Below are 14,424 nucleotides of genomic sequence, written 5' to 3'. Positions count from 1 at the left end.
CTCGACCAAATATTGTCCTATCCTAACAAACCATACATCAATGGAAAGCTTATTTATTCAGCTTTCAGATGATGTATAAATCTCAATTTCGAAAAATTGACCCTTATGACTGGTTGTGGTCCAGGGTCACATATCTGAAATGTATCTAAATATATTTGAATTATTATTAATATATATTATATTATAATATAATAGAAGAGCACAAAAGAAACAAAAAATATTTAAATCACAATTTAAAGGCAGTTTGAAGGAGAGTCAGTAAGTTTTTTTTTTCTTTCTTGCATTTACAAGGTCCATTTGATGTCTTTGAATTTGATTTCTCATGGGTTAGCTTCTGAAAACTGTTTTTCCTACACTGTAAAATTTGTCTTGATTAAAATTTTTTTACACTGTAAATTTTGTATAATTTTTTTTCAAAGTTGTAAATAAAACAAAGATTGATGTAGTACATTTTGAAAGAAAATAGTTTTAGTCTTTCTGTACTTCAGAATTTCATGTTTAGTTCTATGTGTATTTGCCGTTTCTTTGTAATACTTTGTGAAATTGAATAGCAATTTCTGAGTAAAATATATTTTGCTACCCTTTTTTCAGTGTAAAATTCAACCTGGACCGATTGTCAACACGGGCACACCATCAGAGAATGGTATCGACATGATTTACAGCCAAATCATGTGCTTACCAGGAAATACAAACACACGTGGCACTGCATTGTTTCCACTTCATGAGACTATCATTTCTGCTGATTTGAGGATTTGATTTCTGTTTTTGGCAGATTGACTTTGGGCTTGGAGGTTGGGTTCAAAACTTGCTTCTCAGCTGAAATGCTAGCCGCACATGGTCTTTGCATGCTGTAATGTATCTATTTTTACTGTGTTCATCGTTTTTTGATGGAAACCTATTGGGGGCAGCTAAGCAGTTTCTGGCCATTTTCTTCCTCTGTCCATCCAGTCAGATTGTTGATGATTCAGGACTGGGAAACTGGGCCTTGGCTTTCAGTGCTTTTGGCCTTTTTTTCAGTCTGTTGTTTTATGAGGGATCATTTCACATACAGTACATTAGTTTGGCAGTAATGAGTCACACTCAGCAGAAACGGTTCAGGGATGAAGTGACCTTTTAGTCTTGGTTTTCCAAAATATTATTTATGCATAACGAATGTTTGAGGAGCATGTTTAAAACTTCAGATCAATGCCCTAATAGTTCTCATAATCTTTGATATATCTTTATTCGACCCGTCATTCTCTCAATCTACATATACTTAGAAAGATACTGTCTAAAAAATATAGTTTTTTTAATTGTTGATCTTAAAGTCATAATTCTTTTCTTGCACTCCGAACTGCAAACAGATACTGCAAATGGGGGAAATTTCAACCTTTCAGAAACTGTTTAAACGTAAAACTTTGGAAAATGCCTCCAGAAACCAAGTCCATTAAATACACTTGAAAAGTGTTTGTGCATGTTAAATTAGCACTAAAATCCATGTATTATTAATCTTGTTTGTTTACTTTAAACAACAGGTGTTTCCACTCACCCGTGATTTGCAGAATAGATTTGTTTTCTGCTGCTTTTCCATCCAACACACGAAGGCATGGATTACAGATTTATCATTCTTTGGGATGGTAAACACTGTAAACTTTGGAAAGTGAATTATTATCCTTGGCCTTTTTTAAGTGTTTATAGGCTCTTCTGATGTCAGCGGATGATCAGTACTGTATTTGGAGGACGACATTAACTTTTATGTTATCTTTGTCTCCTTCCTCTTTTCTGAGTGAATCAGTGTACAGCTCCTCGTTAAGATCTGTCAGTCTCGTAATGCTCTTCATTCCTTAGAGTTTGTGCTATTAGCAACCTACTGTTTCTATCAATAATTGATTGTGAAAAAAGCCACAGGAGTTGAATTTCAAATGTCCTTATGGGCCTCATTAAAGGGATAGTTCACCCAAAAATGAACGTTCTGTCATTAATTACTCACCCTCATGTCGTTCCAAAACTGTAAGACCTTCGTTCGTCTTCAGAACACAAATTAAGATATTTTTGATTAAATACGAAAGCTTTCCTGCTTTGCATAGACAGCAACGCAACTACCACATTCAAGGCCTAGAAAGGTAGTAAGGACATAGTTTACAAAATTAAGGTTAACCACTGATGTAACATGGACTATTTTAACGATGTCCTTACTACATTTCTGGGCCTTGAACATGGTAGTTGCGTTGCTGCCTATGCAAGGTCAGAAAGCTCTCGGATTTCATCAAAAAATATCTTAATTTGTGTTCCGAAGATGAACGAGGGTCTTACGGGTTTGAAACGCCATGAGGTTGAGTAATTAATGACAGAATTTTTATTTTTGGGTGAACTATCCCTTTAAGCAACAAGGTTCCTTTGTTGTGACTATTTGAATCATCATACTTTTTCTCACAATTTCATTCAGTCCTCGTACAGTTAGATCGCAGAGCTGAGAAGTAAGGCAGCGGGTATGAATGAGCGGGCCAGATGTGTCCGGTTTGGCATCATCCCCAGCAGCAGCTGTTTGCGCAGAGTCAGTCGGTCTCCAAGAGCTTCTCTGAGAACCGCGGGGCGAATCCAGCTTTTACTTTACAAAGCTTCGGCTGGGAGCACCTGGAGCCGTCCGGGAGCCCCAGTTCTTGCGAAAGGGCCCCTTTTTCCAAAGAGTCTGAGTGCTCCCGAGAAATGGCAGGAAGTGGGGCTGTAATCTCTGCTTTTATCCACTCCATTTTGAGTGGGCATGCTGGGCTTTCCAAGCGGGGTCTATGACAGCAGTGATTAAGAGCATCTGTGTGTATGAGCTGAATGCCAGCTTGGATTATGGGGTGTCATGGTGGGTTTCTCTGTCCACCAGAGGCCAGTAGTCATCAGTATGTGTAGAACACATGTTTGTTTTTGAGTTTTTGTTCAGTCTTTGCTGTGATATTTGTGGTTTTGTTTGTTGATTTGTTTATTTTTATTTTTGCTGTTGTTTCCTGAGGTGTTGAGGTATAGATTAAAAAATAAAAATAAAATAATAAATCTGCATTAATTTAACTGTGTTTTACATAATAAAGTATTACTTAATACAATAAAAATACAACACTCCTCCCAGTTTGTATTGTATTTTGACCTGGTAGTCTATGTGTGTTTGTTTGTGTTTCAGTTTTCTCCTAGTGTTCAGCTGTCTGGTGCTTTCTGTTTTCTCCACCATCCCAGACCATCAAACATTTGCCAACGAGGGGCTCTTCATCCTGGTAAGGGGTTAAAATGACACAAACTATACCTTAAACAGTAACAACACTAATCATTTTAGGGAAATTATATCATAAGAATGCTGATTGGTTCATGACACCACAAGAGCACAGTCCCAAACCCTTCACTAGCAGCTTTCCTTAGCGTTAACATCAAAGGCAGCAGACAGGGAAAAAGTTAAGCCTGTGCTTTTAAAAATCTCTTAAAAAACATTTGTCACTGTAAAAAATCTACTATAATCAAATATTAGCAATTTAGATGTTAAATGGCCAGGCTTTTTTTGTACCTAGATGGTATAATTCCAACATCTACCAGCAGGGCCAGAAGCAGCCACTTTGCATGTTTATTTATTAAATATTTTGGTTAATTTCATATAGCTATCAGCTACCAATTAAAGTGTAGTACTCTCAGATCCATTTAACCCATTTTTCCGTATTTAAATACTGAAATACACTGAAAAGTGCATAGTTAACCCAAAAATGACATTTCTGTCTTCTCTTGTATGATGAATTTCTTTTATTTTTTTAAGAAGATATTTAGAAGAATTTGGGCAACCAAACAGTTGACTTTAATAATTAACTTCCATTCTATGGAAAAAAAAAATACTGGGTAAATTCAATGGCTACCGGTTTTGAATGACATGAGGGTGAGTAAATGATGACAGAATTTTCATTTTTGGGTGAACTAATCCTTTAGCAATGCAAGTATAACAAATATTTTTGAATAAATGCAATAATCACAAAAGTAGACATGAAAAATTGTTTCTTTTTTTCTTAATTACTGAATGAATCTACCTCTTTGATCATCTCCAGACAGGTTTAAGTCTGATACATTGTTTCATATCTATTGAATTGCATTCAGATGAATCCACTGACTCTCTCTTACCTGTAGAGCAAATGGTTTGACTTCATTCCTGTGTTTTATATCCAAAATTGTAGTTTAAAGAAAATTGGCAGGCGTGGACTGTCCGATCTGTCTAAGTACCTTCACTAAACAGCATCCACATTGTCTGCGCGTCTCTAAATACATTCATAATAGCACATCATCTGAATAATTAATCGCACAGGGCTTTCTCTGTGGCTGTTAGTCCATCCAATCGCAGTCCGTATATCTTTTTTTGAGGTGTGTCTTCAAAAAAGGTGAATTGGGTCTTTTTTTCTGTTTGCCAGCTTTATGGATCAAATGTGCCATGTATGCAAGCCTGTTTTGCTGTCTATTGTGTTACTAAGAAGTTTATTTTATTAGTCCAGCCGGTATTGTTCTGAAATCCTTCGTAAGCATAAACGCGTACATGTGCAGTAGAAAGTTTTGTAGCTACAAATTATTATTAATTCATTATAAGGCTTTTTGCTAAAGCATGTTCTGTGTGCCGTCCATCTTGAGGGATTGCGAACTTTATTTAGTATGATAAACTATTAACAGTGTTCTGTATACGGCTCCATTATAACACATGAGGGGAGCGTTTGCTCACTTTATAACTGCAAGGAAAGACATTTTGCAAATGATTAGGCCTTATTTTCATTACCGTTTTAGCAGCATCTCAGGCCGGATTCATTTCTCATCTGATTGGCACACGGTAAGCATTCTTCTAGTGTTCAGCTGTCTGGTGCTTTCTGTTTTCTCCACCATCCCAGACCATCAAACATTTGCCAACGAGGGGCTCTTCATCCTGGTAAGGGGTTAAAATGACACAAACTATACCTTAAACAGTAACAACACTAATCATTTTAGGGAAATTATATCATAAGAATGCTGATTGGTTCATGACACCACAAGAGCACAGTCCCAAACCCTTCACTAGCAGCTTTCCTTAGCGTTAACATCAAAGGCAGCAGACAGGGAAAAAGTTAAGCCTGTGCTTTTAAAAATCTCTTAAAAAACATTTGTCACTGTAAAAAATCTACTATAATCAAATATTAGCAATTTAGATGTTAAATGGCCAGGCTTTTTTTGTACCTAGATGGTATAATTCCAACATCTACCAGCAGGGCCAGAAGCAGCCACTTTGCATGTTTATTTATTAAATATTTTGGTTAATTTCATATAGCTATCAGCTACCAATTAAAGTGTAGTACTCTCAGATCCATTTAACCCATTTTTCCGTATTTAAATACTGAAATACACTGAAAAGTGCATAGTTAACCCAAAAATGACATTTCTGTCTTCTCTTGTATGATGAATTTCTTTTATTTTTTTAAGAAGATATTTAGAAGAATTTGGGCAACCAAACAGTTGACTTTAATAATTAACTTCCATTCTATGGAAAAAAAAAATACTGGGTAAATTCAATGGCTACCGGTTTTGAATGACATGAGGGTGAGTAAATGATGACAGAATTTTCATTTTTGGGTGAACTAATCCTTTAGCAATGCAAGTATAACAAATATTTTTGAATAAATGCAATAATCACAAAAGTAGACATGAAAAATTGTTTCTTTTTTTCTTAATTACTGAATGAATCTACCTCTTTGATCATCTCCAGACAGGTTTAAGTCTGATACATTGTTTCATATCTATTGAATTGCATTCAGATGAATCCACTGACTCTCTCTTACCTGTAGAGCAAATGGTTTGACTTCATTCCTGTGTTTTATATCCAAAATTGTAGTTTAAAGAAAATTGGCAGGCGTGGACTGTCCGATCTGTCTAAGTACCTTCACTAAACAGCATCCACATTGTCTGCGCGTCTCTAAATACATTCATAATAGCACATCATCTGAATAATTAATCGCACAGGGCTTTCTCTGTGGCTGTTAGTCCATCCAATCGCAGTCCGTATATCTTTTTTTGAGGTGTGTCTTCAAAAAAGGTGAATTGGGTCTTTTTTTCTGTTTGCCAGCTTTATGGATCAAATGTGCCATGTATGCAAGCCTGTTTTGCTGTCTATTGTGTTACTAAGAAGTTTATTTTATTAGTCCAGCCGGTATTGTTCTGAAATCCTTCGTAAGCATAAACGCGTACATGTGCAGTAGAAAGTTTTGTAGCTACAAATTATTATTAATTCATTATAAGGCTTTTTGCTAAAGCATGTTCTGTGTGCCGTCCATCTTGAGGGATTGCGAACTTTATTTAGTATGATAAACTATTAACAGTGTTCTGTATACGGCTCCATTATAACACATGAGGGGAGCGTTTGCTCACTTTATAACTGCAAGGAAAGACATTTTGCAAATGATTAGGCCTTATTTTCATTACCGTTTTAGCAGCATCTCAGGCCGGATTCATTTCTCATCTGATTGGCACACGGTAAGCATTCTTGTACTGTCTCATGTCTCCCTGTGGCTGCGTTAAGTGTGCATTTTGTTTTTCGCTGGGATCTTTGCTCTGGGAAATGGCAGTGTAAGCACACGGCAGGATTCAGGTGTTGTCGAGTATGCAAGAAGTAGCCGACTCCATCCAATAATCTTAGCTGCAATTCTATAATCACTCATTCAGTATGAAGTGCTTTCCCTCTCACACGACTTTCTCTCCCAGTTTTTTTCCATTTAATGGTCTCCTTCAGGAAAGGACTATGTTGTCTATCATGCAAGTTCTGGTATTGACTTTACTCAGTCTGTAATGTGTTTGTTCACATTGAGAGCGCAGGTGCCACTACAGGATCTGTAATCAATGCAAGCATTTAGCGCGGGCCTCTGTGAATCCAAGCTGTCTGTGGCATCTTCAACAGGAAGAGAAGCAGTCATTTGAGTTAGCGTAAATGATAACTCCCATAATCTCTCATGTTTAATGAATTAGAGGTATTTGACCAGTCTAGTACTTTAGTCTTTACTGCCAGGTAGTTTATTTTTATATTTATAGATTACTGGCAGAACATGATCAGTCATCAGTGTTTTTATTGCTATTTTGATATATTTACTACCATATTCAAAGTACAAGACAGACATTATTAAGAGGTATGACTTTGATTTAATGTCGTTTGACTTGCAGGAGTTTGTGATGATCGTGGTTTTTGGGCTGGAGTACTTTGTTAGGATCTGGGCAGCCGGATGCTGCTGTCGGTACAGAGGATGGCAGGGTCGGCTACGGTTCGCCAGAAAGCCCTTCTGCGTCATAGGTAAAGACCTGGAGCCTGAGATCAGAAGCACCATGTGAGGGGGAACAAAAAGTGTTTGTATAAAGATCTATGGCAGAAAACACCATTCACGTGTCTAAATTTAGTCAGTCCAATCAGGTTTCTCCTAAATATTCTGTCATCATCTACCCACAGTCATCTTTATCGAGACATACATAGAGTTTTTTTTTTTACTCTGGAACACAAAAGGAGTTATTATTAAAAGGTCAAAGCTTTTTTATATACAACAAATGTACACTACTGTTCAGATTTATTCTACTGGTAAGATTGTCTTCATATATGTTGAAAAGCACTCTCATGCTCACCAAAGCTGCATTTATTTGATCAAAAATACAGTTAAACTGTAAAAATATTGAAATATTTTAAAATGTAGTTTATTCATGTGATGGCAAAGCTGAATTTTCAGCATACTCCAGTCTTCAGTGTCACATGATCCTTCAGAAATCATTCTAATATGCTGATAAGGTGCTCAAGAAACATTTATTTTCAATGTTAACAACAGCTGAGCTGCTTAATGTATTTGTGGAAACTGTAATACATTTTTCTTTCAGGACATTTTGATACTTTAAAAAGTATCAAAAAATTTTCAAAACAGCATTTTTGTAAAGCAGAAATCTTGGTCAGACTTTATTGTAAGGTCCAATTCTCGCGATTAACAAACCATTAGCTACGACTTTTGCCTCAATGAACTCCCTCCTAATTTGCTGCTTATTTATAGTTAGTAAGGTAGTTGTTAAGTTTAGGTATTGGGTAGGATTAGGGATAAAGAATATGGTCATGACGAATATGTCATGATGAATTATAAGTAATAAGCAGCCAATATGACTGATTGATATCATGATTGATTGATATAGAATTGGTCTATACTGAAGTGTTACCGAAATTTTTTGTAACTTTGTGAATGTGTTTACTATCGCTTTTTTATCAATTTAATGTGTCTCTTTTGTAGCATTGTAAATGTCTTAACTATCACTTTTTATCAATTTATTATGTCCTTGCTGAATAAAAGTATTAATTTCTTTTAAGGAAGAAAAATGTTACTGACCCCACACTTTTGAACAGTAGTGTGTATAGATATCAATGTACAATAGGCTGAGATTTTAACCCATTGCACAATTAACATAAATGACATCAGTAGATGTCTTTCAAAAAGAAATGGCTTTTTTTTTTAAAGTGGTGCCCCTTAAAAAAAAAAGATTGTTTGTTACCCCATATTAGTGAAATAAGATGCATTTAAATATTTTTTAAATATACACATTTAAATATCCTATTTTCTTTGTTTCTCTTCTTCTGTTGTTTGTTCTTGTCATCTATGGTTTTTCATTTTGTAGACTTCATTGTCTTTGTGGCGTCGCTGGCAGTGATAGCAGCGGGCACACAGGGAAACATCTTCGCCACATCTGCTCTGCGCAGCATGCGTTTTCTGCAGATCTTGCGCATGGTGCGCATGGACCGCCGGGGAGGAACCTGGAAGCTGCTGGGCTCTGTGGTGTACGCTCACAGCAAGGTGACGCCACACATGCTAATCCATCACAGGATGATTCAATATAATGTCATTGTGACATTTGTTTAAACCATGATTTAACTTATAAAACATATACATAATCCAATACAATACAAAGTTCTCCAATTAAGTATTATAAAATCTTCTGAAATACTCTTTTTATAGCTTTCCATTGTCCACTTTTTGTTTTTTAACTTCCCTCTCTGTTTCAGGAGCTGATCACAGCCTGGTACATTGGCTTCCTGGTACTGATCTTTGCCTCGTTCTTGGTCTATTTGGCTGAGAAGGAGGATAACCAAGAGTTTTCCACTTATGCTGACTCCCTCTGGTGGGGTACAGTAAGTACTGCCCTCGACTGAACTAATGACCCGTGTCGATGCTGTCAGATGTGTTCTCTCAGTCAGTTCCCTGGCTCAGAATAGCTTTGTGGGAATTGATGTTGCAGCTATTTTGTGTGATTTCTACTGGGATTATAATTCTGCCTCTAATAGACTGATTGCTGAATAATACCCTGAATCTATTCTGCTGAGTTAGAAACGATTTTTAGAAGCATCACGCCTACATGCACACAGTGGGCCTCAAGTCAGGGGTATTATAGTTCTTCAGAAATGTAAATTTCATATTTTTATTTAGTGTTTTTTGCATTTAAGTTAATGTGTTAAATGTTTTTATGGTTCATGGTCAAAGTTCTAATGTTATTATTGCTGTCTAGTAGAATTTTCATGTTCAATGCAGGTAGGTTGTAAAGGTTTTATAATCTATTAAAAAGCTGTATAAAAGCTGTCATTTTATTATATTTTAGTTCGTTTTGGAGTCATTCATTTTACATGTATTTTTATTATTTAAGTTTATTCATTTTTATTCATATTAGTTTTATTTCAGTTATACTAAAATATTTAGTATTTTCGTTTTTTGTTACTGCCACTGCCTTAAGCTTTTCTTTTCAAATAACCGTTAATTTTTACATAGATTTTGCTAATTGTGTTTTACTTGTTGATTTTCCTGACCTTACAATGCATTTCACACTGATTAACCATTGACATGTTTTGTGATTTAGAAATGTAGAAATTAGGTGGAAAAAGCATTATTTGTATTGTATGTTATTTATACCTCCACTGTTTTTCCCAGATCACCCTCACTACGATCGGCTACGGTGACAAGACACCACACACCTGGCAAGGTCGTCTTTTAGCGGCTTGTTTTGCCCTGCTGGGGGTGTCCTTCTTTGCCCTGCCGGCTGTAAGTACTGCCGTCGATTTTTAGGCCGTTGACATTTCTTTTCCCACCGATCTCAAACCATCTAATGGTCCCCTGTCCGTTCTGTAAGGGCATCCTGGGTTCAGGTTTTGCTCTGAAAGTGCAGGAGCAGCACCGGCAGAAACACTTTGAGAAGAGGAGGACTCCCGCTGCCAACCTCATACAGGTAACTGCTCAGTCAGCAACACACCTGCCGCGAATACAGTCATGATTTCTATTTCCACATCCAAATACGTGCATGTTGTGTGTGTTGTGTACATGTACGTCTGTGTGTGTCATCTTGTGCCGCGCTGTATCGTGTTGTCTCCCCAGGCTGCATGGCGTCTCTACTCTACAGATGCTCAGCACTCATATCTCACAGCCACCTGGTATTTCTATGACAGTATGCTGCCGTCCTTCAGGTAAGTATGACCTGTAACAGAGCCCTCCGCGGAGATGCTTATCTGTGCCGTGCAAATTGAACTGGTCTTGTGTCTAACTGATATGACTGACAGGTGGCTTTGCCGTTTCGAGGTCATGATTTCAAAACGAAGGGGTTCAAAATATCCCATATATAGCATTAGTCAAACTGATTTATAACCGAGTTTCTGAGAAAACAATATTTTATTGATGATAAGCACACAGTCAATGAATCCTCCCTGCACACGCACACAGTGTTATTATGAAATCCCTTTCACTTTAATTAAAAGTGGTACTTTGACCCAGAAATCGTGATTTAATTGATAGTTTTGCAGTTCCTTTTATCATTTTGCTTTATTCATCAGCAACATAAATTTTTGCATGTACTGAAAGCAAAGATTATGACATGAGTTTTCATGAGTTACGTGAGATTTCATTTTGGTCCCAGTTAATGTGGGATGAAAAATTTGGAGAAATAGAAATTGTAACCAGCATTTTATACTTTCTCTGAAAACAAGTCTTATATCTTAATTTGTTTTAGAGATTTATACATATTTGTGACCCTGGACCACAAAACCAGTCATAAGTAGCACAGGTATATTTTTAGCAATAGCCAAAAAAACATTGTATGGGTCAAAATGATCGATTTTTCTTTTATGACAAAAATCATTAGGATATTAAGTAAAGATCATGTTCCATGAAGATATTTTGTAAATTTCCTTCCGTAAATATATCAAAACTTAATTTTTGATTAGTAGTATGCATTGCTAAGAACTTCAGTTGGACAACTTTAAAGGCGATTTTCTCAGTATTTAGATTTTTTTTTTGCATTTTGCATTCCAACATTTTTTTTCATTCCAGATTTTCTCAATTTTTGAGAAAATGACCCTTATGACTGGTTTTGTGGTCCAGGGTCACATTTGTAGACATAACACTAATTAAACAATAAGAAGTAATTCTACAGTGCATAAAGATCATCCTATGTAAAATATTTTTGAAACTAACACATTTTTTTCACAATTTTACAATGTTTTGGTTCAATAATTGGTATTCAATATATGATTTAATTCCTTTTATAAAGCATCTCAGTGTTCCACATTTTTGGATTGTTCATAATGTATTTCTATTTTTCCCTTAATAATATTTATCCCACATGCATTCTTCTTTGTATGACTTAATCTGACTAATTATCATTAATTTAAAATGACAGGGAAGTTTGTATTTCTGTTTAACATTGCTTTGACGTAAAATCTAAATGTTTTTTAAAATGAATTGCCCCTGTCTTTTTAAAGTGTTTTGATGGTTAATTTGCCATTTTGTTTTTAGTCTTTTGTTTGTTTGGCTCCTGTTTTCTTTTCTTTTTTGTTTTGTTTTGTTTCTTTATCATGTTTTATTATTTTTATTTTTTGCTTGTGGGTCAGAGAACTGACATTACTGTTCAGTCACCTCCAACGGCAGCGTAGCACCAAGAAGGTTCTTCACAACTCCTACCACACCTTGCTGTCGGGGCTCCGGCCGTATAGCTCCCCCTACCTGTCTGGGGACAGGTACGACACTGTCCAGTTGAACTCTCTCCCTAGAGGACACTAACTCTTCCCTGCAATTTACAGTAATCCAGTTAAATTCACATACAGTACTAGCATACCATAGTGTAGTCTCAGGTCATTACTTAAAGCATTCGTCAATATGTAAGTTGTTTACAGGAAGTTCAACACCTGACACTCCAATAAGCTACGGTTAATGCGGCTGCAGTAGTTTTTCTTTTTGTGTTTTCTGTGTGCCTTTCTGTGTTTGCTTGTCTTGTTTTTTGTGCTGATACTAATACACATCTATACTGGGACATTGAAAGATTTATCAGATATGTGATGAAGTTGTACAATTTGATTTATGGTAGATTGTTTTGAATTTTGAGGGTAAAAAGTTAAATAGTATTTAATTATAACTGAAAATCTCCATGGTTGATCACATATCTGATGCTGGTCTTTGGTACAATGGCCTTTGTGTGTGTGTGTGTGTATATGTGTGTGTGTTAATTCCTGCACACATTTGTGTGTGAGCATTATCACTTTACCCTTTGACCTTTCAGTGTGTCTCACAACCCATCTTCATACCTCTTCGTTCAACTTCTCCATTCTCCTCCTCTCCTCCTCATCTCTCTGCCATCACTCCATCCATTCACGTTTTCAGGAGGACAGACATTCCATGCAGGTTTGTGGTAGGCTTTTGAGAGGACTGTATTTCGCCCAATGGGAAGCGTCGTTGGCCGTGCTGTGTTTACAGTTTGAGGTGCTTTTTGTTTAGAGTGACGATGATACAAATTAACTGGGTCTAAGATGCAACGATGGTCCGGCTGCATTCAGATGCATTGAAATCTAATCGAATAACCTCACATGCCAGTATCTGCATGCCACGCCATCCCTGCCTGCCTCGACTTTCTCACTCTACTTTTCCTGAATTACCTTTCACCCCTATAAGTTGCACATGTTGTAGCCCTTTCAACTGATCCTGGGGCAGTTTTTCATTTCAGTGCAAAAAAAAAAAAGCAGAGATGTGCTGAAAGGCTGCAAGTGCTGATCCTGAATCCTGAATGTGTGTGAGCTCACCGACCCTTTCTCAAGGAACACTTATTTCTCCGCTTATTACTGAGTTACACTTTGTTTTGAAGTGCATGTTATGTGCTTGATGTTGCTACAAACTTGTGTTATTTTCATTCATCTGTGAAACACAGAAAGAGATATTAAGCAATATTTACAATAAGAGTAAATGGGGGCTGGAGCTGTCAAGAAAACAAAAAGAAAGCACTATAACAGTGGTTCATACAACTTATGTGCTATATTCCAAGTCTTCTGAAAATGTAAGTCATTATGAGATTCGAATACATGGATGAAAATAAATATTTAAGTAGTTAGCGGCTTAAATTTTGGCCTGTTCCTCACACAAAGTTGTATATTATGGTTTGAAATATAGCATATATTAGGCTACTTTTATGCAATTATTTTATGTGTTTTGTAATTTTTAGAGCTTGACCGCCCAGCCCTGTTGAAAAAAACAGCATATAGGTATGTTTTGCACCATGGCTGCTGGTTTGAGCTGGTTTAAGCTGGTCCTTAGCTGGTCATGTGCTGGTTTAAGCTGGTCATGTGCTGGTCCTGAGCAGGAGCTAGTTGCTTAGGACCAGCTTAAACCAGCTCAAACCAGCAGCCATGGTTCAAAACATACCTAACCAGCATATGCTGTTTTTTTCAACAGGGAGTCCACATTGACTTTCATTGTATAGGAAAAAGCAGCAAGGAAATTTATCAAAACATCTCCTTTTGTGTTCCACAGAAGAAAGAAAGTCATACTATATTTGAAATTAAGAGGAATGAATTTGCGTTTTTGGATGAATTATTCATTTCCATTTAAAATCTGAATTTAAGTTTTTATGTTAAGCTAAACTAACAGAGAGAGATTAATCAATTTCCGCTTACAAGAACATCATCTACTTGGGTTGTATTACATACTTGCATATGAAACGTAAACGTTTGCCCTGCAATCTCTTGCAAATGCACACAAAAAACAAGTGTAACACCCGGCACAGCTGACTAACCCTCACGACCCCTCACAAATCCCTCCCTCTGCCTTGTGTGTCTCTTCAGTCAGCTCATATCTAAAAAGAGGGGTTTCTTCCGGATTCATACTGGCAGTAAGCAGAGGTATCCATGTGTGATGTGCCTGTGCACACTGGGCACGATCCGTCTCACCCCTGATGCCTGAAACTCTCTGAGCCTTACTGATCCAGTGCAGCTCGACCCATTCTGGGAGATTCATAATGCCTTGTGTGAAGAGAAATTCATAGTCATCGTGACTGGATTACATTCCTTGTAAAGTGTGAAAGACAAAGGCTGCACTAGCTCAATAATCTCAGTAATCTGCCCTTTAATCTGTGAGAGGCTGACCAGAGAGCAGAGTACTGTAT

The 14,424-nt window shown here is 36.8% G+C and overlaps 1 protein-coding gene across 1 annotated transcript in view; it reads left to right on the top strand.

Annotated features, from left to right (window-relative positions):
- Nucleotides 1–14,424, top strand: part of kcnq4 (potassium voltage-gated channel subfamily Q member 4) — a 47,578-nt gene that overhangs the window by 23,758 nt on the left and 9,396 nt on the right. The window contains exons 2-9 of the mRNA XM_016461942.1: nucleotides 3,146–3,236; nucleotides 7,162–7,288; nucleotides 8,638–8,813; nucleotides 9,023–9,148; nucleotides 9,939–10,049; nucleotides 10,138–10,233; nucleotides 10,380–10,468; nucleotides 11,888–12,013. Of these exons, the coding sequence (XP_016317428.1) occupies nucleotides 3,146–3,236; nucleotides 7,162–7,288; nucleotides 8,638–8,813; nucleotides 9,023–9,148; nucleotides 9,939–10,049; nucleotides 10,138–10,233; nucleotides 10,380–10,468; nucleotides 11,888–12,013 (942 nt within the window). The remainder of the gene's footprint in view (nucleotides 1–3,145; nucleotides 3,237–7,161; nucleotides 7,289–8,637; nucleotides 8,814–9,022; nucleotides 9,149–9,938; nucleotides 10,050–10,137; nucleotides 10,234–10,379; nucleotides 10,469–11,887; nucleotides 12,014–14,424) is intronic.

This window comes from Sinocyclocheilus anshuiensis, unplaced genomic scaffold, assembly GCF_001515605.1.
Source record: "Sinocyclocheilus anshuiensis isolate Anshui unplaced genomic scaffold, SAMN03320099.WGS_v1.1 scaffold253, whole genome shotgun sequence".
NCBI classification, from domain to species: Eukaryota; Metazoa; Chordata; class Actinopteri; order Cypriniformes; family Cyprinidae; genus Sinocyclocheilus; species Sinocyclocheilus anshuiensis.
The sequence above is the reverse complement of the archived record's forward strand: the minus strand, read 5'-3'. Positions and strand labels throughout refer to the sequence as shown.